Source organism: Eleutherodactylus coqui, chromosome 4 (genome assembly GCF_035609145.1).
Source record: "Eleutherodactylus coqui strain aEleCoq1 chromosome 4, aEleCoq1.hap1, whole genome shotgun sequence".
Taxonomy (NCBI): domain Eukaryota; kingdom Metazoa; phylum Chordata; class Amphibia; order Anura; family Eleutherodactylidae; genus Eleutherodactylus; species Eleutherodactylus coqui.
Window position 1 is genome coordinate 240670295 of NC_089840.1, and position 21074 is coordinate 240691368.

The 21074-nt window shown below is 40.7% G+C and overlaps 1 protein-coding gene across 1 annotated transcript; it reads left to right on the forward strand.

Moving 5' to 3' along the window:
• Nucleotides 1-2131: 2131 nt before the first annotated feature.
• LOC136626658 (natural killer cells antigen CD94-like) lies at nt 2132-20155 on the forward strand. The gene is made up of 6 exons (XM_066601676.1): nt 2132-2222; nt 7403-7516; nt 7765-7878; nt 13993-14141; nt 18148-18260; nt 20023-20155. The coding sequence occupies exons 1-6, from the start codon at nt 2132-2134 to the stop codon at nt 20153-20155; spliced, it is 714 nt and encodes a 237-aa protein (XP_066457773.1).
• Nucleotides 20156-21074: the final 919 nt, after the last annotated feature.

Here is a 21074-nt window from a genome sequence, read left to right on the forward strand (position 1 = left end):
GTCACCGCTCCCCAGTCAAGGCTGAGTTGGCGGGAGCACTGTAAAAGAATGGTGAGGGAGTACGTAGCCGATCGCACGACCGTCCTCGGTGATGCCTCTGCCCCCTACAACTACTGGGTGTCGAAGCTGGACACGTGGCCTGAACTTGCGCTGTATGCCCTGGAGGTGCTTGCTTGTCCTGCGGCTAGCGTCTTGTCAGAGAGGGTGTTTAGAATCATCACGGATAAGCGTACCCGCCTGTCAACCAACAGTGCCGACAGGCTTACACTCATCAAGATGAACAAAGCCTGGATTTCCCCAGACTTCTCTTCTCCACCAGCGGACAGCAGCGATACCTAAGCAATACGTAGGCTGCACCCGCGGATGGAAGTATCGTTCTCTATCACCACCATCAAAAACGGGGATCTTTTTGCTTCATCAATCTGTGTATTCTATTCATCGTCCTCCTCCTGCTCCTCCTCCTGAAACCTCACGTAATCACGCCGAACGGGCAATTTTTCTTAGGCTCACAAGGCTCAGTCATATAATTTTTCTAAACAATTTTTATACGTTTCAATGCTCATTAAAGCGTTGAAACTTTCACCAGAACCAATTTTTATTTTAACTGGGCTGCCTCCAGGCCTAGTTACCAATTAAGCCACATTAACCAAAGCGATTAATGGGTTTTACCTGCCCTCTTGGTTGGGCATGGGCAATTTTTCTGAGGTACATTAGTACTGTTGGTACACCAATTTTTTGGGGCCCTCGCCTACAGTGTAATCCAATAAATTTTTTGCCCACCTGCATTAAAGCTGACGTTACATGAGCTGTGATGGGCAATGCAATGGGATATATTTATGTACCGCCGGTGGCTTCCTGGCACCCACCCATGCTGTCGGTCCACACGGAGTTGTAACTCCATGTGTCCACTTCTATAGAACCCCAGTCTGACTGGGGCATGCAGTGTGGGCCGAAGCCCACCTGCATTTAATCGGACGTTACCTCAGCTGTGATGGGCACTGCAATGGGATACATTTATGTACAGCCGGTGGGTTCCAGGGAGCCACCCATGCTGTGGGTGCACACGGAATTCCTATTGCGGAGTTGTACCTGCCTGTGACTATTTATAAAAAAACGCGGTCTGACTGGGGCATGCAGACACCTTGACAGAATGAATAGTGTGTGGCACATAGGTTCCCCATTGCTATGCCCACGTGTGCAGCTCCTGATGGAGGTGGCACAGGATTATATTTCTCATTGCTTCCGTACAGCATTGTGGGCTAACGCCCCGCCCCTTTTAAACAGGGTCGCTGCCCAGCCGTGCCAACCCTCTGCAGTGTGTGCCTGCGGTTCCTCATGGCAGACGCACTTATAAATAGACATGAGGGTGGTGTGGCATGAGTGCAGCTGAAGGCTGCGCAGGGACACTTTGGTGTGCGCTGTGGACACTGCATCGTGCGGGGGGGGGGGGGGGGTTGGGCAGCATGTAACCCAGGAGAAGTGGCAGCGGAGTGTCATGCAGGCAGTGATTGTGCTTTGTTGGAGGTAGTGTGGTGCTTAGCTAAGGTATGCATTGCTAATGAGGGCTTTTCAGAAGTAAAAGTTGTTGGGAGGGGGGGGCACTCTTGCCGCTATTGTGGCTTAATAGTGGGACCTGGGAACTTGAGATGCAGCCCAACATGTAGCCCCTCGCCTGCCCTATCCGTTGCTGTGTCGTTCTTATCACTTTCTTGAATTGCCCCGATTTTCACTAATGGAAACCTTAGCGAGCATCGGCGATATACAAAAATGCTCGAGTCGCCCATTGACTTCAATGGGGTTCCTTACTCGAAACGAACCCTCGAGCATCGCGAAAATTTCCTCCCGAGTAACGAGCACCTGAGCATTTTGGTGCTCGCTCATCTCTAATAATTTCTATGGCTATGGGACAATCTGTTTCTTTAAAACCCCATCACTGTGTGTATCTGACAGAAGAGATCTGGAAAACTACTCAGTCATATTTTGATTTATAACATTTTGCCTGTTAGTCAGCAGAAAGCCTCTGACCACAAGGCACATTGGATGTGTCATAAAGCTATTTATATCATTCAGACAAACAGTTCTTGTATCAAAACTTTTGACTTTGAACTCAGCCGTTTAGTTCCCTCTAACAATGGGTGAAGAGGTAACATATGCTGACCTTAGGTTTCATGATTTCAGCCATGTGTCTGCTAGTCATACAGTGGAGAAGACCCCAGAAGAAGGTAAGACCCTCAAAATCATATGGCAATACATAAAATCACAATAATGTATACAGTATACATAATTATAGTAATCATTAATTTAATTAGTACATCTCCTCTCCACAATACCATCTCAGAGGGTTATTCACAGGAGCACATATTAACAACAGAGGACTCAACTATCAATCTCTCATATTCATCGAATACTGCATAACTGAGAAATAAATTCAACACAATTAAATTCCTCTACTTATATCAAGTGGATAAGAGGGTTAGAACAAATATAAATTATATGGAAAAGAAAAGACTAAAGGGATGGGGTATTATTGATTCTTTAATTAAATCAGACATGTTAAAAGTGTTGCTTTGGAAAATACATACTTTATAAACTCTACAGGGCTTTCGATATGAAACCTTTCATGACCAAGAGCCATTGATGCTTCTGCGTTCAGGACACATTCTGCAGTTCTGATATTCCCACTTTTAAAAAAAAATCATAACTTTTTTATTTTTTGGTAACATATCTATATGAAGGCTTGTTTTTTTTAAAGTTTTTTTGCGAAACGAGTTGCATTTTTCAATTGTACCATTTAATTTACCATATCATGTATTGGAAGACTTAAAAAAATTTTGAAGTAGGGCAAAATGGGAAAAAACACAAATTCCTCATGTTGAGAGGGTTTATTTTAACAGTGTTTATCGTACAGTAAAAATGATATATTATCTTTATTCTGTGTGTTAGGGCAATTACGCCAATAGCAAATTTATATCATTTTTGTTATATAGTAATACTTACAAAAATAAAATATCTTTTTTTTAAGAATTGCTATGTGCTCCCATATTTGACCCCCATAGCATTTTTTTATGTTGATGGGGCTGTGTGAAGGCTCATTTTTTCAATTTCTTTGCAGGGCAGCCTGTACTTTGTGTTAATACCAATGTGGAGAACATACGACTTTTTAAACGCTTTTTATGCAAGTTTTTCTTGCATTAACTATAACATATAATATTGTTACACTCAAGAAAGGTTTCCAGGCCCCTCTCGAATTCCTTTCCATTAAGTTCTATAGTCTCACTGCTGTTACAGTAAAGAACCCCCTTCTATGTCAGTGTAGAAACCTTCTTTCCTCTAGATGTGGAGGACGCCCCCTTGTTATAGTCACAGTGCTGGGTACAAGTAGATCATGGGAGAGATCTCTGTATTGTCCCCTGATACATATTACACATAGTTATTAGGTGGCCCACAGCTGTCTATTTTCTGAACTAAATAACTTCAATTTTGATAACCGCTCAGGGTATTGTAGTCCGCCTATTTCACTTATTACTTTAGTTGCCCATCTTTGAACCCACTCAAGCTCTGATATGTGCTTCTTAAGTAACAGTGCCCAAAACTGTCCACAATATTCCATGTGTGGTCTGACCAGTGACTTGTAAAGAGGAAAAACAATGTTTTTGTCATGTGCCTCTAGACCTCTTTAATGCACCCTATGATCCTATTTGCCTTGGCAACAGCTGCCTGACACTGATTATTTCAGTTAAGTTACAGTTAACTAAAATCCCCAAGTCCTTTTCCATGTCAGTGTTACCCTATGTTTTCCCATTTAGGCCTCGGTCAGGCAAGCTTTTTTTGTGCACCAATAGGCTCACGAAAAAGTGTGACTCGCATCTGCCGAAATCGTATAAACGGGCAATTTTTTAGGGCTTAGTCACACGGGCGCATCGGTGCCCGTGCTACTGCAGGAAGAAGACGGGCACACTTTAGGACGGACATCGCTTCATTGCCGGTCATGTGTTGTTTCTTTTGTTGTACAGTTCCTAGACAAGGATGTTAATAAATATTTTAAATCTATTTTACTTTCTTTTACTAATCCCAATAGGAAACTTGAACTTGCGATTGTTTGATCGCTACTATAGTATAATGTAATAATACTATGATATTGCATTATACTGCATAAGCAATCAAACGATTGTTTATGTAGTATTGCTTGATGCTGTATTGTAACAGGCTACCTATTGAAGACATGCCACAGCCACATCCCTAATAGGCACACTAGCATTCAGTCACAGGACCTTCAGAGGGCCCCAGGCTGCAATTATACCTGGACGGCAGCCCTGCAATCTTAACGTGGTGGGTCGTTTGGGACATTTAAGTCCTGATCAATTAGGACGTTTAAATGCCACTGTCAAAACTAACAGCAGGATTTAAAGGGTTAACAGCCATGATCAGAGTTATCTCTGATCATGGCTGTTGTGGGCTTTTGACATTAAAAGCTATGAATACCTTTATGATCTTTTTAAATTAATATTAAATGAAAAAACACATTCGCGTGTCTTTACGATATCGGCGGGTGCACGTAAAAACGCAGACGCCTGTGTAAAAGAGTCACGCTGCTAAACTCCCTCCCACCTTCCTTCTCCGGCAGCTGTCATAGGCTCCCATAGGAGTATATGCAGCTGCCAACTTATTCCTGCCAGAAAGATAGTTCCAGGACTATCTTTCCTGGCTGACGTAAAAATACCCGGCGCTGTATTGGCCATCTGGGCGCTTTTACGCCACGGGAATACGCCCATGTGATCTGATGAATTTAAATCCAATGCATCAGAAGGTAGCGTATATCGGCCGGTCGTGAAAATGGCAGCCGATATATGATCGTGTGAAGGAGCACTAAAAGTGATGGACAAAAGCAATTGAAAATGTTTAATCAACCCCAACTGCAATAATTATGTTTTTCATGTAAAAAGACCTTAAAGGTGCACAAAGATGTTCAAAGTTTAAAACTGTTACTAATGTCAATATCAAAGCTAATACTTCTGCAAGTGTCAAAAACAGATATCCAAAATGTAATTTGCTAATTCCCGGCATTGTGTGTGGTTGTGTCCAGCCATGCAAAAATTCTGGGCCGATTTTATAACTTAATGTCCACATTGGACCTAGCTCTTGAACGTGATCCTTGGATGTGAGCGCTTCATGTAGACTGAAAAAAAATTATTCTTTTAGCTCAAATGATAAAAGCATAATACATCTACTATTATTGACAGCTAAAAAGAAAACCATAAGGAATTAATGAATTTTTCAAGAACCCACCTACACATTCTATATATATATATATATATATATATTAACATTTTTCTCCACAGTGGAATGGCTGGATGTATACATGCAAGGTCACCAACAAAGATACAATGGGACATGAATTTAATTGGCAAGAAATTGAAAATTTAATTCAAGCAATTGTACTAAAATAGACTTTTATCACCTATCCTGAGGATAGGTGATGAAAGTATAATTGGTGGGGGTCCCCCTCTTTTTTCTTCACTACAGGCTTGCTGCACCCCTTGCAGTGAAGAGGAAACTGACTAGTGCAAGGTTGCATATGCTCGGTCTCGCTCCTTTCACCTTCAGTGAGGTTACCTGAGTGTCACGTAGTGCTCCTGGGATCTGTAGTCCTATGTACTTCCAGGAGCACACTGTTGCAGGTGCGGTTGGTTAGGCCAGCCAATTGTGTGAATTTTTCCAGCCAGCCTATTACCATGGGTCTGTGCACATAAAAGACAGGCCCTCTTGCTAGAGGGTGCTGGTGATTATCCATTCCTCATCCTTCCCTCTCAGGAGACTAGTGTTTAGAGTCATGCATGCTGTCTTGTTGTTTAAGTTGAGGTCAGTTTGAGACATTCTCCCACACACTCTCTGAAGATGATCTGCACACCTGATTTCCCTGTTTGCATGGATTTATAGGCACCTACTCTCTAACCCTTCCGTTAGGTCTGGTTCCAGACATTGGATGTCATTTATGCTGTTAGATGGCTGATGTCTAAAACCTTAATCCCTTCTCTGTCCATTGGCGAAGGTTGATGCTCTGCCCCTTACCTGTGTGGACATTTAAACTATGTCCTGTTTATGTCAATGTATGCATGAATGAGGTTCTGGGTGGGATTCCCCTGTGTCTATAGGTGTGCAGAAATCTGGTGTGAACAATGTCTTGATCAGTGTATGTCTTCCAAATTGCAGACACCTGATGTGAACAATGTTCACTGTCTGTTTGTTGGTGTGCAGACACCTGGTGGGGACAATGTCTTGTTCAGTGTATGTCTGTAGGTGTGTAGTCACCTGGTGTATATTATGTCCTTGTCTAGTGTTCCTGCCTACTTCTATCTAAGGCGAGACAAGTGCTCCGTAAGTCCCTATGTGGGGCCATCCTTATCAGGACGATCACCTTACCTGTAGTAGGGTTCCCTTTTCTGTGGTTTAGTTGTCTTGCTAGTGTATGGACTCCTAAGATAATGAAGACTCTTGACGTGGGCTTGTGAGCTTATATATATTTGCCAAAATATTAGCCAATACCTCATACTTATTGATATATCCAGCTGCTTTGGTGTGTTAGTATTGGTATTTGGCCACCTGGTGAGGTGTAGGATCTAATGTCCCTGTTTTTCCCTTGTTGCTTGCATGCTCAATTTATGTTTGGTGATGTTATGTCCAGTCCAGAGTGTAAGGTGATCTCTGGCTCCAGTTCAGATTGTATGGTGAACCCTTTATCAAGTCGTGTGTCTATATCCTTCCCTTCCCATTTAGCTATAAAAATATTACCAACGTGCAACGAAGGTGAATAAGACCTGCATGTATGTAACACCAAGATAGCCGAGCGCTTATACTCAGCTTTTTGCATCAGCCCTATTGAAATGAAGGAAGCAGCTCTGCACATGTTCAACCACTGCTTTATCAATCTCCATATCACTGTGGGTGGATGTAGTGAGCCAACAGTGATGAGTTAAGGGGAATTTGGGGAACCTGTTCAGAGATTAGTTGGAGCATCAGCACTGAGAACCCCACTGATCAGACATTTAACATCTATTCAATGGATAGGTGATAACAGTCAATTTTGGTACAATCCCTTTCAGTTTTAGCTACCTATCCAGGGATTGGGTGCACCCCTATAGCTACACCCAGTGCATAAAACAGGCAGCCACCAAGTTCTCCCCTCTTCTCCATGAAAAAACAAAACTAAAAATGTATTTTACATTCTGTTTGGTAATAATGTACTCCCACTGCCTTATTATATATAGCAAAAAAAATAATATTCGTTTTAAACACTGTTACATATGGTGAAAATCAATACTAAATTCTTGGGTATGTGACTTGAATTTGTTGTGAAATACTGTGCGTAATTAACGCTGATTCATTGTTTTTTACTTTCTTGCAGTTGTTCCCTATGAACCTAATCCTAATCACTGCAGATGCCCTAAGAAAATGCATTATATGATAGGGATACTGGTCTCCACTCTTCTTCTGGCTTTGTTAGCAGTGACTATTTTATGTAAGTCCTGGTAAAAGTCTCACTGTCTTAAAGTGCCTTCAAAAACTAAACAAACATTCACCAAGTATTAATATGAATGAGAAAATCCATATTATATGATGAGGCCAGGGTTCATGCCCAACTAGACTGTTTATAGGAAGTTACAGTAAGTAACTTTGTGATTGGACAGATTAGCAGTCACACTACAGACTCTGCGACTAGGAAACTTTACTCATTACTGACATTTCTAAAGACACTTTTTTTTTCAGTAATCCAGGCATCAGAAAAGCAAAATTATTACCGTGGAAGAATTAAAAGTATGTCACAAACACTGGCAAATGCGAAGAATAACCTGTGCATAGGAAATGGAGGGGAGCAAAAAGGTAAATAGAACAAACACAATTTGTGACTTTTTGAGGAAATTGTCATATACTATATTTTGGTACTGCTAAATACTACATTCCTTGTAAAAGACAAAATCAAGCACCGAGAAGTCAGAATTAAATGAAATTGCATATGTGTGATTATAACACTGATATAAATAAATTACTACGAGATCAGAACAAATGGATAATTTATTGCAGAAAACTGAACATTTGAAGGAAGGCTCTAGTAGCCTGTTGTACCGCCTCTAGTTTGGATATGTGATATGGGCGGGCGTGGAGACATACAGGTTCCATATGGTATCCTGCAGCATATCAGTCCACATTTGCTTTAACTGAGCCTCTAGATCGTGCAAACTCATAGGCTGTTAAAGTTGGTGTCACGTTCGTCCTGGACTACTAACAAGAACAGGGTATGGGGGGCAGCTAAGACAGACACGGGAACTAGCTTGTACAGGTGGCTAGATGCAGAACAGACAGAGAACACCTCTGCAAGAAGGTGAAGGCCTGTATATCTCGCCCGTGCCACGTTAATGCAAAATAAACTAAGGGAAAACCTTTCCCTGCAAACCCCTACCCCGGTAGGGAGCGCAGCCTAATCAGCGGGCCGATCACTTCCGACAGGTGCGTAACCAGACTCGTACCTAGGCCACTACAAATCCCTACCAGGAAGCCCTGAACACATGAGGTACAGTGCACGGACAGAAACAGAACAAGTATAGACAAACAATAGACACAAACAGAGAACAAACCAAAACACCAGAGCCAGACACACAGCAGCTATGAGCAGGCTGACTGCTCAAGGATGACTAAAAATTAATCGGCAACTCCCAGGCAGCAAGAGCTGGATCTTGTAGGGAGGAGGGAGAATCCGAATGGCTGACAGAAATGTCAATCACCAGCCACACCTCTCAGACACAAATAGGACTAATTACCCTAGACTAGAAAGCACAGGAGCTGTTAACCCTGGCTAGTCTGGATAAAACCTACACAAACTAGGTGTGCTGGCAAATAATTGACTGTGTGCTGACTGAGATGTGACAGTTGGCATCCCCGACGGTTCTATACATGTTCCGCTGGTAATAAATCTGGTGACTGGGCAGGCCAGGAAAGTGTGGCAATGTTGTGGAGGAATTCCTGTGACCCCATTTTTGTGTGCCGCCAAGCATTCCTGCTGGAAAATTGTTCTCAGAAGCTCTGCCATGAGAGTCAACACATGTGGCTGCAGGAGGTCCTGAACATATCGCTAAGCTGTCGTTGCCTGTCCTACCACTACTAGGGGTGGCTGACTGTCATATGCAATAGCCCACCAGACCATCACACCAGCAGTGGGGGCAGTGTGCCTCTCCACAACAAAGGAAGGCTTGAGATGTTCACCCCTAGGTCTTCATATATGAACATAGCTGTAATTAGTGCCCAAACTAAACTTGCATTCATAACTGAAGAGAACCTGGTTCCACTCTGTAGCAGTCCAGCTTTGTTGTCCATGACACCACTGCAAATAGAGGCGATGGTGGGTTGTTGTCAAAAGTAATACATATACAGTCTTAGAAATGGTTCCGACATTGGTGCCATCTGCTCTGGATGGCAGACTATAAAACAGTTTGAACTACTTGTGCTTCTCGGACAATTAGACAATACTCTCTACTGGTGGTATCTTGTGTGCATGCCCTCACACATCCACTAATCCCAACATCTCCTAATAGTCTAGTCAAAATGGCGCAGGTGTCAGGCATTTTGTCAATACAACCATCCAGATTCTTGAATTTCAATAATGCATCCCCTCTTGAACTCTGATAACTTGTCGAAATCTCTCTGATTGTGTTGTAAAGGCATGTCTAGTGGTGAACAAGCTCTACACAAGCAGAAGAAGAGGTCCACTATACACAAGTAGCCTTTGAGAGCCTTTTTGTAGGCCAAGCATGGAACCACTTTTACAGCCTAAGGTGGCAAGACAGCTTATCTAATCATGCCACAACTGTAATTATTTGCATATCTTCATGAGATGTAACGGCGTGACAAGTTTTGCAGCAAAATGACAACTCCTTCAAGGTGCTCGATTTTTTTTTTGACATGTATATTTTGCTACACACCAGCATATCATTAGACTTATATTTTATGTTTTATTAAATAAATAAGGTCGTTAGAAGCAGTTTACATTCTCCAATGAAAATCTGTCATTTGTGAATGCCCCATAATGAATTTGTGATAAAAAGTGAAATATGCAGTAGAATTGTATCAAGTCTCAAGTTCACTGGGCCATTAGCCCTGTGTTAAATCCCATTAAGAATACAGTGACACCAGAGAACAGGCACATTTCTGGGTCAAAAACTTAACCATATATATGGAGTCAGCAGCCAAAACAGCAAATCATAGGGAGATGAGCAATAAAAAGATCACTACTGAATCGAATTAAGAAACCGAAATATCAGGAAAGCCGGGCTTAGACGGCTGTAAGCGTAAAGTGCTGTGTGGGTCACGCAGCATTTTACAGCTGTGGAATCAATGGTGACCTGGCATACTGCCGTGCATGGTGGTGAAATTGTACTGTGCATAACATCGTGCTGTTGTGCGCAGTCCACCTAATTTTTTTAGGTTCTTTTAAAATATATTTTCCGCGCCATCGCTTAGCGTAAATGTGCATGAGCGTGCATATATACATGCCCATATAGAAAACAATGAGCTCTATTGTGCATAGATATGCGGCAAAATAGAACATGCTACGTTCCTTTTGGCGCTCACATATTATGTAATTTCGACATGCTAATGTGAGCGAAACTGCGTAAGGAAATGTAATTGATTGCCTGCGAGTTACTGTGTATCACACAGGCATACAGTGCACCCGTAATGATCTTTCTGGTGACGTAACTACATGAGGGCTTCTCTTTGAGAACACAAAAAATGGATCCACACATAGAGCTTAGAATAATTAAAAGAGATAAACTTTATTTCAAAACAAAATAGTTAAAAACATATACATAGTGGGAGAAAAAGAGTATCTGCATTGCATTAACTGGACTTGAACAGTGGAATAAAATATATTTATGATATAAATAGGATAGCAATAAATACAATAGTGGATGTACTAAGTTATATATAATACAAGCCAGACAAGCACGGAAGAAAATTAAGACTGTCAGATCACACAAAATATAAATGCAAAGCTGTTACCACATGCTAGTCAAGACCTGTATCCTGAGCCCCAATGCATGTTTTGCATCTGCTATCACAAGGGGGTATGGTAACAATGACTGATTCTGTTTAAATAGTCTCCTAAACAACTTAGCATGGAGTACCTGATGTATCATATGACTCCAAAGAACACACCCTCTAGCATTTCTCCCAGAGAGGGAGTGATTCAGAAGTGTACAACCCAAATTGCAAAATTAGATGTTATTTGACTGACTTGCTTGTATGTGCACAGCTATTGCACACCAACTAGTACTAATTAGAATTTTGTCAATACCTCTGATCCTAAACAAATCTACATCACATTGATGGAACTCCTTAAAGTGTCTTGGAATTGTTTTCAATTTAGTCTCATCAGATTCTTGTCGTGCTGCCTCAATAGCTAGAATATGTTCTCTAACCCGCTTCTTAAGGGGTCTTGTGGTCATTCCTACATAAATATAATTACATGGACATATGCCATAGTAAATCACTCCTACAATTTCACAATTGATAGCATGGGTGATTTTAAATGTGTGGTCATGTCTGGAGTTGGTAAATGTGGTGGTTGAATCCATATTTCTGCAAGCCACACAATGACCACATAGTCAGCTTCCCCATTTGGGTCCTTAGTTCACAAAAATGTAGTTCAATTAGGAATAAATTGACACCTCACAAGGCAATCTCCCAAATTTGGTGATTTACAGTAAGTGATTGATAATCTTTCTGGTAATATTTTCCTTAGATCATTATCAATCCTTAGAATATTCCAATATTTGTTCAATATTCGTCTCATCTCACACCATCCTGTGTTGTATTGTGTAATAAATCTTACACTATGATTTTCTTTGGGGTGTGGTTCTGATCTTAATAAAGACTAATGTCTGGTGTTTTTGGCGCGAAAATAGCCTTTTCTAATTTCTGGTCATACCCTCTCTCCCGAAACCTATTACTCATCTCCATGGCTCTCAGTTCGAATGTGGTTTCATCTGGAGAGATACGCCTTAGCCAGAGAAATTGACTGACCGGAATATTCCTTTTAAGTTGGTGTGGGTGGGATAAGTTGGCATGCAAGATGGAATTCACTGCCTTGGTTTTCTAAAGATGTCAGATTGGATGAACTGCCTTTCATCGGTAAAAAAAAAGAACTTCCAGGAATTTAATATTCTGTCTTCCATATCTATACGTCAATTTAATATTGAGATCGTTGTCATTGAGAGCAGTCATGAATTCATCAAGGTCACTAACTAACCCCTGCCAAATGAACAAAATGTCATCAATATATCAAGTCCACATTTGGACTTTCTCTGACAGAGGTGTAGGGTCATCAAAAAGATGCCTCTCTCCCACAGCTCCAGAAACAGATGAGCGTATAAGAACGTGTACAAGGGTGCCCTCATAGCTGTTCCCTGGAGCTGTAGGAAAAAGGCATCACAAATAAAAAAGAATTGTGGCTTAAAATAAATTCCAATAATTTGTGAGTGAACTCACCAAAAGCTTTATCTACTCCTGACCTCTCTAAAAAGAATCCCTCAACTCAGAAAGGTCTTGATCTTGTTTAATTGACGTATAGAGAGATTCTACATCATAAACAACGAGCAGCATATCATGTAGTTGGAGATCATCCATCATCTTTGCAGGATAAGCTGTATTTTTAAATAGTACTATTTAACATAACATATAATGTATTGGGAAGTTGAGACTTTCTAAGTGGAGCAAAATGTAAAAAGAAACACAACTGTGCCATTTTAGGAGGATTTGTTTTTGCTTTTTCACCATCTTTTAACCCTTTTTTCATTTTCTGTCGATGCAGCTGTGCAATGGTCTTTTTTTGCAAGGTGACCTGTAGTTTTTCTTGATACCATTTTGGAGTACATGTAACTTTTCAATAGTTTTTTATTCAGTTTTTTCTTGGAGATAAGATGTTTAAAAAAACACAATTCTGGCATTGTGTATTTTGTTTTCAGATGACGTTTACCATGTGGGATATTTTAATAAATCAGACTTTTACAAATGCAGCGATACCAATTTTTAATTTATATTGATTTATTTTTTTTCATATGATGACTGGGAAAAGTTTTTCTTTAACATTTAGTATTTTTTATTATTTTCCAATAATCCTTTTTTTTACTTATTCTCACTTTGTTTCTTAGTCCCGATTAGGGACTTGAACTTTAGATCGTCTGATTGCCCAAACAGTATAAATATTGAATTATACTGTATTCCGACCGGCAATCTATTAAGACATGCCTGTGGTGATCAGATATGGCAGCACTGGAGGCCATAACACCTGCATGGCACCTCGAAATATTACAGGGGGTGCCTATACAAGGGTATCTCCAAACATGACTTTTGTAGTAGGGTGTTCATTGTCAAAGATGGCCAACATCTGATATGTATGAAGCTGGCTTACCTCCTGAACCGGCTGCATACCGAGACACCCCTTGTGTGATGAAAATGTATGGAATGTGTCAGGAAGGGGCTAAAGAGTATCTCAAATTTTAGAAAACATTGGACATGTCATAGTGACCTATCAAAATCTTTGATCTTTTGGGTCTGTGTGCTGAGACCCCTACCAATTGCTACGAAAAGGGGAAGAACTGCTCAGTTGGATGCTATACCCATTCAGCTGTGATCAGCAAGTGGAATATGGATTCACAGACTTTCTATTGCACCTGTACCCTGCCCTGAGGACAACTGAAAAGAGCGAATCAGGCACAATGCTCCGATGAGTGCTTCAAACCTTACATGCTAGAGATTGGTGGAGGTTAAGTACCTGCACTCCCACCCTATAATGATTAATATGATGTTACTATGTGACAAGTTTCCTAAAACTTTACTTATACTTTAAAATATAAATGTATGAAAAAAGGTAACATTTTAGTTTAATTACAATGTAATCTTGTTTTCATCATGCAATATTCATTTCATTCTTCCTTGCTTTAGAATCTTGTCTGCTCTGTCCAATGAACTGGGTTCTAATACAGAAGAAATGTTACTATATGCCTGATAAAATGATGTCATGGCAAGAATCACGAAGGTTCTGCTCTGCTCAAAACTCTAGTCTTTTAATGCCAAAAACTTTTGATGAAATGGTAAGTCAATATTAATTGCATTGGCTCTTTAGAGATGAGAACAAAAAAAAAGAGGATACACAAAAAGATTTACAAACTACTAAAAACAAATTTCCAACCCTTCAACTTTTGGACTCGTGCCGCCATTTTCAAACAAAAGTTTGATTCTATCAGCATTTGTATTTAAATGTAAATGTTGTTATGAGTAGATTTTGCATCTATGGATACAGATAACAAATGCCTGCACGGTATATTTTGGTCTTTAGGATGCAGAGATTTTTAAAAACATTTTTATCCCTGCATTTAAAGAGCCCTCTTTTATTTATTTTTTTGGTTGACTAAGCTGTATGGAGCCTGTTTTTAATTGGACAGATTCTATTTTGAAATAGTACTGTTTCTGTGTACCTATAAATTATTGATTAACTTATACTCATTTGTTTTGGGGAAGAAGAAAAAAAAAATCAATCCTGCCATTATTTTTTAAATGTTATACACCGTGCATCACAGAGTAGAAATAAAATGTCACCTTTATTTTATACGCAGTTGGGTTTACACCAATACCAGATTGGTATAATGTTTGCATACTGTACTTTACTACTTTTGCACAATGCATATATTTTTCATAAGGGCTCAAAAAAAATGTCCTTTTTTACGCATGTTGAAAATGCGCGTGACTGCAGCTCCAATACTATTGCTTTCAATGCGGCAGGTACTACTGCCGCCCCGTTAAAAGCAGTGGGATGCAGGCAACCACTGCAGTGATTTTTGGGGAAGGGCTTGAAATATAATCCCTTCCCTGAAAATCATCCCTAGCTGCTGTAAAAAATAAAAAATATATATACATCACCTCTCCGCTGCTTTCGGGGATCCGGCACGTCTTCTCGTGGGCTCCCCGACACTGTTGTGAAGCTCTTTCTCCTGGCCGGAGATTTAAAAGTCCCTGCCTCCTGAAAAAGGTGAATCAGATTGGCTGAGCGCTAAACCAATCACAGGCAGCGCTCAGTCATTCATTAAATGACAGCTGAGTGCTGCCTGTGATTGGTCACAGCGCTTAGCCGTGACAGCTGTGGCAGGGGATTCTTTCATCCTCCCGGAAGTCCCATCTCCATTGAACACTGTAACAGTAGTGTCATAGTGTTCACTGATAAGGGTACTTCCCGCGGGGAATCTTTACTCACAGCACGGACATTGCCAGTGCAACCATATCCTATCTTTTGCAGGTGCAAAGATTTAGGGCCTGTAAAAAACGGACATGTGAACACTGCATAGGGAACCAGTGGTTCTAACAGATGCAATTTTTTTGCAGTCAAGAAAGTGCAGTTACCAGCAGCATTACTCTCTTCCAAAACCATGTGGCAGGACTTTAAATGATGCACCAGCCGTCCAGTAAGCTGAATACCTTCCAAATATAGGATCCAAAGATGCGTAAAGATGGCAGCATACAGGTTGTTGATGTAAAAACGTATTTTTATTTCCCCATGACATATAATAGACAGCAACGTTTCAACCTTAACAGTCTTTAGCAAGCTATCAAACAATGCAACCACCCTCTCTTAAAAAGGTATAGCATGGCGGCCACCAATCACATGGATTGTTACCACCCTATAGACCTCACACATTTAATTACAATATTAACAGCATCTGTGCACACAATAAAAACATACAATTGCTTCACATATGTTGTTGGCATCACGTTGATCTCCCATGCTCCGGGTCCCCCGCTCCAACCAATGCCGGCGTTTCATTCCCGCTACTGCACGTGCACGAGAACGGCATCGCGATCTCGCAAGGCAGCGCCATCTTGGATGAGGCATAGCAGTCTACATGGACACAGTGCGCAGGTGTAAGCCGCACCATCTTGTAGGTGGCATATACAAGACCTACAATGCCATATCATACCTAGTAGTGATACGTGATGCATCAATTTGTGATTGTTATGCGTGCTGTATTGTGCATGGGTCATGATATGGTTAACTATGTCTGTTGACTATGGATTGAGGATATGACACGGATGTATTATTTTTCTTTCTTTTTCCCTTTTTTCTTTTATTCATCGTATTCTCTCATTTTATTTTTTGATGTTTTTTGGTTCATATTTACTTTTTGTGTTATGTTTTTTCATTGTCCTCACCCGATGGTCACTGGTTTGTCTTTTTTCATCTCTCATCTCTTACTTACCTTTCTACATTATCTCCGTGCTGCCCAGTAAATATTTAGGGGCGTGATTATGTAGATCCGCTGCATATACATCACCTATCACTACTAGGTATGATATGGTATTGTAGGTCTTGTATATGCCACCTACAAGATGGCATGGCTCACACCTGCGCCCTGTGTCCATGTAGACTGCTATGCCTCATCCAAGATGGCACTGCCTTGCGAGATCACGATGCCGTTCTCGCACATGTGCAGTAGCGGGAATGAGACGCCGGCATTGGTTGAAGCGGGGGACCCGGAGCATGGGAGATCAACGTGATGCCAGCAACATATGTGAAGTAATTATATGTTTTTATTGTGTGCACAGATGCTTTTAATATTGTAATTAAATGTGTGAGGTCTATAGGGTGGTAACAATCCATGTGATTGGTGGTGTCTGCCCTGCTATACCTTTTTAAGAGAGGGTGGTTGCATTGTTTGATAGCTTGATAAAGACCGTTGAGGTTGAAACGTTGCTGTCTATTATAAGTCATGGGGAAATAAAAAGACGTGTTTACATCGACAACATGAATGCTGCCGAGTTTACGCATCTTTAGATGCCATTTTTTTTTTGTGCCCACTCATCTGACTTCGGCGTAAAGAACAACATTTTTGCATCGTCATATTCAGACGGCCATAAAATTTTTTATTTTTGTGTCATGTTAACTTTACAAGGGCTTATTCTTTGTTAGACAAGTTATATTTTTCAGTAGTATTATTTTTTATGCACATACAGTAACTCATTGATTATCTTTTATTAATTTTATTGGGTGATTAATAGTAAAAATGCAATTTGCAATTTGACCATTGAGGATATTTGTTTGTATTTTCATTTCACTGTTTGTAGTAAACAAATATTTAAAGGGGTTGTCCCGCGCCGAAACGTTTTTTTTTTTTTTCAACCCCCCCCCCCCCCCCCGTTCGGCGCGAGACAACCCCGATGCAGGGACTTAAAAAAAAAACAGCGCTTACCTGAATCCCCGTGCTCCGGTGACTTCTATACTTACCGGTTGAAGATGGCCGCCGGGGTCTGCTCCCTCCGTGGACCGCAGCTCTTCTGTGCGGTCCATTGCCGATTCCAGCCTCCTGATTGGCTGGAATCGGCACGTGACGGGGCGGAGCTACATGGAGCTACACGGAGCCCCATAGAGAACAGCAGAAGACCCGGACTGCGCAAGCGCGTCTAATTTGGCCATTAGACGGCGAAAATTAGCCGGCAACCATGGAGACGAGGACGCCAGCAACGGAGCAGGTAAGTGAAAAACTTTTTATAACTTCTGTATGGCTCATAATTAATGCACAATGTACATTACAAAGTGCATTATTATGGCCATACAGAAGTGTATAGACCCACTTGCTGCCGCGGGACAACCCCTTTAAGTAAAACAATGGCGTTAATTGCTTTTCTACTTCATCTTTTTTTTAAGCTTTATTCTTTTTTTTTCTTTGTCACATTATGCAACTGGTCTGTGCAGTCTTTGAGCACTCAAATAATAAACTGCAATTTGTTTTGCTGACAGGAAATCTACTAGGCCCTCCTGATGTGAGGGCACTGATTGGGTGACCAAAAGAGCTTTCTCCTTCTATATAATGGGTTATATAGCCAGAAATGAAGTTATATTACAGCTGACACCCGCCACTGTTGGTCTGGGTTTAGCCTCTGAGCCCATGCCATATCTACACTATATATATATAAGAAGCTTTGTGTTACCTACCAGATGCCAGGACTGTATATAAATGGAGCAGGGTGGTAGGGGTTAATATAATATATATTATATATGTATATTATGCATTAAAAAAAGATCTCATTCAAACTATTTGTTATTTTTAGGAATTAATCAATTGTAATTTCAAGAGGTTGAATAGATTCAGTTTGTGGATAGGTCTTTCATGTTCCTTAAAATCAAACGAGAGATGGATGTGGCTAGATAACACAACATACAGGTGAGTAAATATCAGTAACTTTTTATGTTCACAATTGTTATATTAATGCTGTTCCTTGTAACATGAAAAAGACTATTCCATATTCATCTTTGCACAGGTAAATACCCTCCGTTTAGCACCACGTCGATGTTAGATCTGATTAATTTCTTAAACCTTTCGTTGGAGCTTGAAGGGGTTATCCAACCACTTAAATTTAAAAAAAAATACTCAGAATACTGTACAAAGCTAAAAGAATTAATGCTCACTTTACCGATCCCCCATTACTGTCATTCTGGTGCTCCCTGGAGTCCCTTGCTGGTTTTTACTCAGCACTGTGACCAATCAGAGGCAGGGCTCAGCAATTCATTAAATGGCAGCTGAGCGCTGCCTCTGATTGGTAACAATGCTCAGCCAATCGGAGGCAGCACTTTCTCGAGGCGGGAATTTTTTCAATTCCCGGCCACCAGAAGACAGATGAAGACTGACTGGGATGGGGAGAATAGCTGGACAGCACTTTTAGGGGAGTTACATTTTTTTTTCAACAGCTAGGGATGATTTTCAGGGTAGGGCTTGTATTTCAAGCCACCCCACACTTCCCCCGAAAACAATTATTGCTGCAGCGGTTGCCTTCATCCCATTGCTTTCAATGGGGTGGCAGCAGTGCCGGCCCCATCGAAAGCAATGGGATAGCATCGCGGTCCTCTGTGACAGGGGATTCTTTTTAGTCCCTGCTGCAGACCCCTCATCACTGAACACTGTGTTCAGTGATAAGGAGACTCCCCGCGGGGATTAACGGAACCCCCTGGGAGTACCCACATCCCCTGTCACCTCTGTCTTTTACGCACAGCACAGATCTTACCAGTGTGCATTCAAGGCACGCATGTCCTATCTTTTGCAGGTGCAAGTATTTTGCACCTCTAAAAAATGGACATGTCCACACTTGATAGGATACCAATGGTTCTAGTAGACACATTTTTATGCACATAGACACACACAAAAAAATTGCTTGTCTGACTGCTGCCTTAGTCTGTGTGTTTTTTTTTTTTAGTGTGGTATATTTTGACTACTTAATACTAAAAGTTATATTTTAAGTCAACTAAATTCCAGAATTGAAAATTTATATGGGGTGAAGGGAATTTTTGTCAAGCATGCTTGACATCGATCTTTTCGTGGGTCAAAGCATGTGTTAATAAAACATGTTTTGCCTGCATGGATGCTGTTGTGTACCTTATTTTTTTGAATTGGAATTTAATTGAATTTTGTGACTTTGCAACTGCAGAAGATTACTTAAATTCTTGAGAGTGGTGCTAGAAACCTGACACTTGTAGAAGTTTGAGGAATTCCGAAGTTTGGCTTTCCTTTGGAATATGAAAATAATAATAAATGGATAAAGATCTGACCCTCTCCTCATGTCTGGATGTCAGTCACTTGTCACAGTTCCAGGTAGCTTTCACAGTACTCTAGAAGTCTAGATCACCGTTTTATTTTCCACAAATATTTACGGAGGAGTGATCTTTATAACACATCATGGTTCACTTTTTCCTGTTCATATTATCCCATCCGCAACACTTGAAATGATTTGTAAAGGGAAAAGAATTCTCTCCAGCAGATCTTCTTAGAACTTTGTATTCATAGGGCAAATGTGAACATTTCTATTTACATGGATGTGCAGAATGATGTAGTCAAAATTGGGAACAAATGTTTGCCTTTTAGTTAATTTGAAATGAATATTTTATTTTTCAAATGACAATTCTGATTGTTCTGATTTCCATTTATTTTGCAGCACATACAGTTCGCAGTGCAGAGAAATAAGATGTGCCTCTTTTGAGTACAATCCAATTTTTTTCCCATCATGCAGTACTCAGCTGAAATTCATCTGTCAAAGGTTACCTGTAAATCTTCCTGCTATTAATTAATACAGCAAGAGAACTGAATCATCCGAGTTACTGCAAAATATTCCTTTTACAATTATATGCTAAAGACTACATATATGACTGCAATTGTTTTGTTCCTCATTCATTGTTTCCTAAATGCTAAATTAAGCAACTTCCTAAATAGTCTTCCGTAAACTGAATATATTTTCAGAAAGGCAGCTACTGCTTAAAGGGAACCAGTCACCAGCTTTATGCTGCCTGAGCCATGTGCATCATGAACCAGTGACAAGTATGCCCATATCCCCAGTGTATGTGTTATTCTGAAATGCTGTAGCATTTCAGAATGAACACACTTTAAAGTTCTACTCAGAATGGAGCTCCGAGTCAAAGAAACGGGCCATGTAGGACTCTCCCCACCCACAGTGTGTTGACTGACAGCTATCTCCCCTCTTGTGTATAGTGAGAAAGCTGTCAGTCTACATGCAATGGCGGGGAGAGGCTGGTACAACACACTTCTTTGACTTGGAGCACTGTTCCCAGTCAGACTCCAAAGCATGTTTAATTTGAAACACTGTAGCATGTCAGAACACGAGGACTATGGGCATACCTATCCTGGGTTCAAGCCACCCATGGTTCACACCACAGGAACCCACTAAGAAGTTCCCTGTAAATCAAGTTGATATGTTGAGCATGTTTTTTAAATTTTTGTGGATATTGTTTTACATTTTCTATGCCACTTTTTTATTATATTGACATGAACTTTAGTTACAAGAACTTCATTGAACATCACAAACTGGTGTGTGTTGGTACTGGTGAAGTGCCTAATGTGTGCAGGGAAGAAGGTTTTTTTAAATAAGGGAGGATATTACTCCACTTTGCAACCCAGTGCTATGGATGGCGCTTAATCGGAAACTATTAGATCCTAGTACAGGACAATGAACAAATTATGTAAGACTTATTT

What these genes read in the sequence shown, in the direction of transcription:
- LOC136626658 (XM_066601676.1), top strand. Translation starts at nt 2,132, where the DNA reads ATGGGTGAAGAGGTAACATATGCTGACCTTAGGTTTCATGATTTCAGC. An exon ending in GTTAGCAGTGACTATTTTAT is followed by an intron (nt 7,517 to 7,764) that starts GTAAGTCCTGGT and finishes TTTTTTTTTCAG; the next exon opens with TAATCCAGGCATCAGAAAAG. An exon ending in CAAAAACTTTTGATGAAATG is followed by an intron (nt 14,142 to 18,147) that starts GTAAGTCAATAT and finishes TGTTATTTTTAG; the next exon opens with GAATTAATCAATTGTAATTT.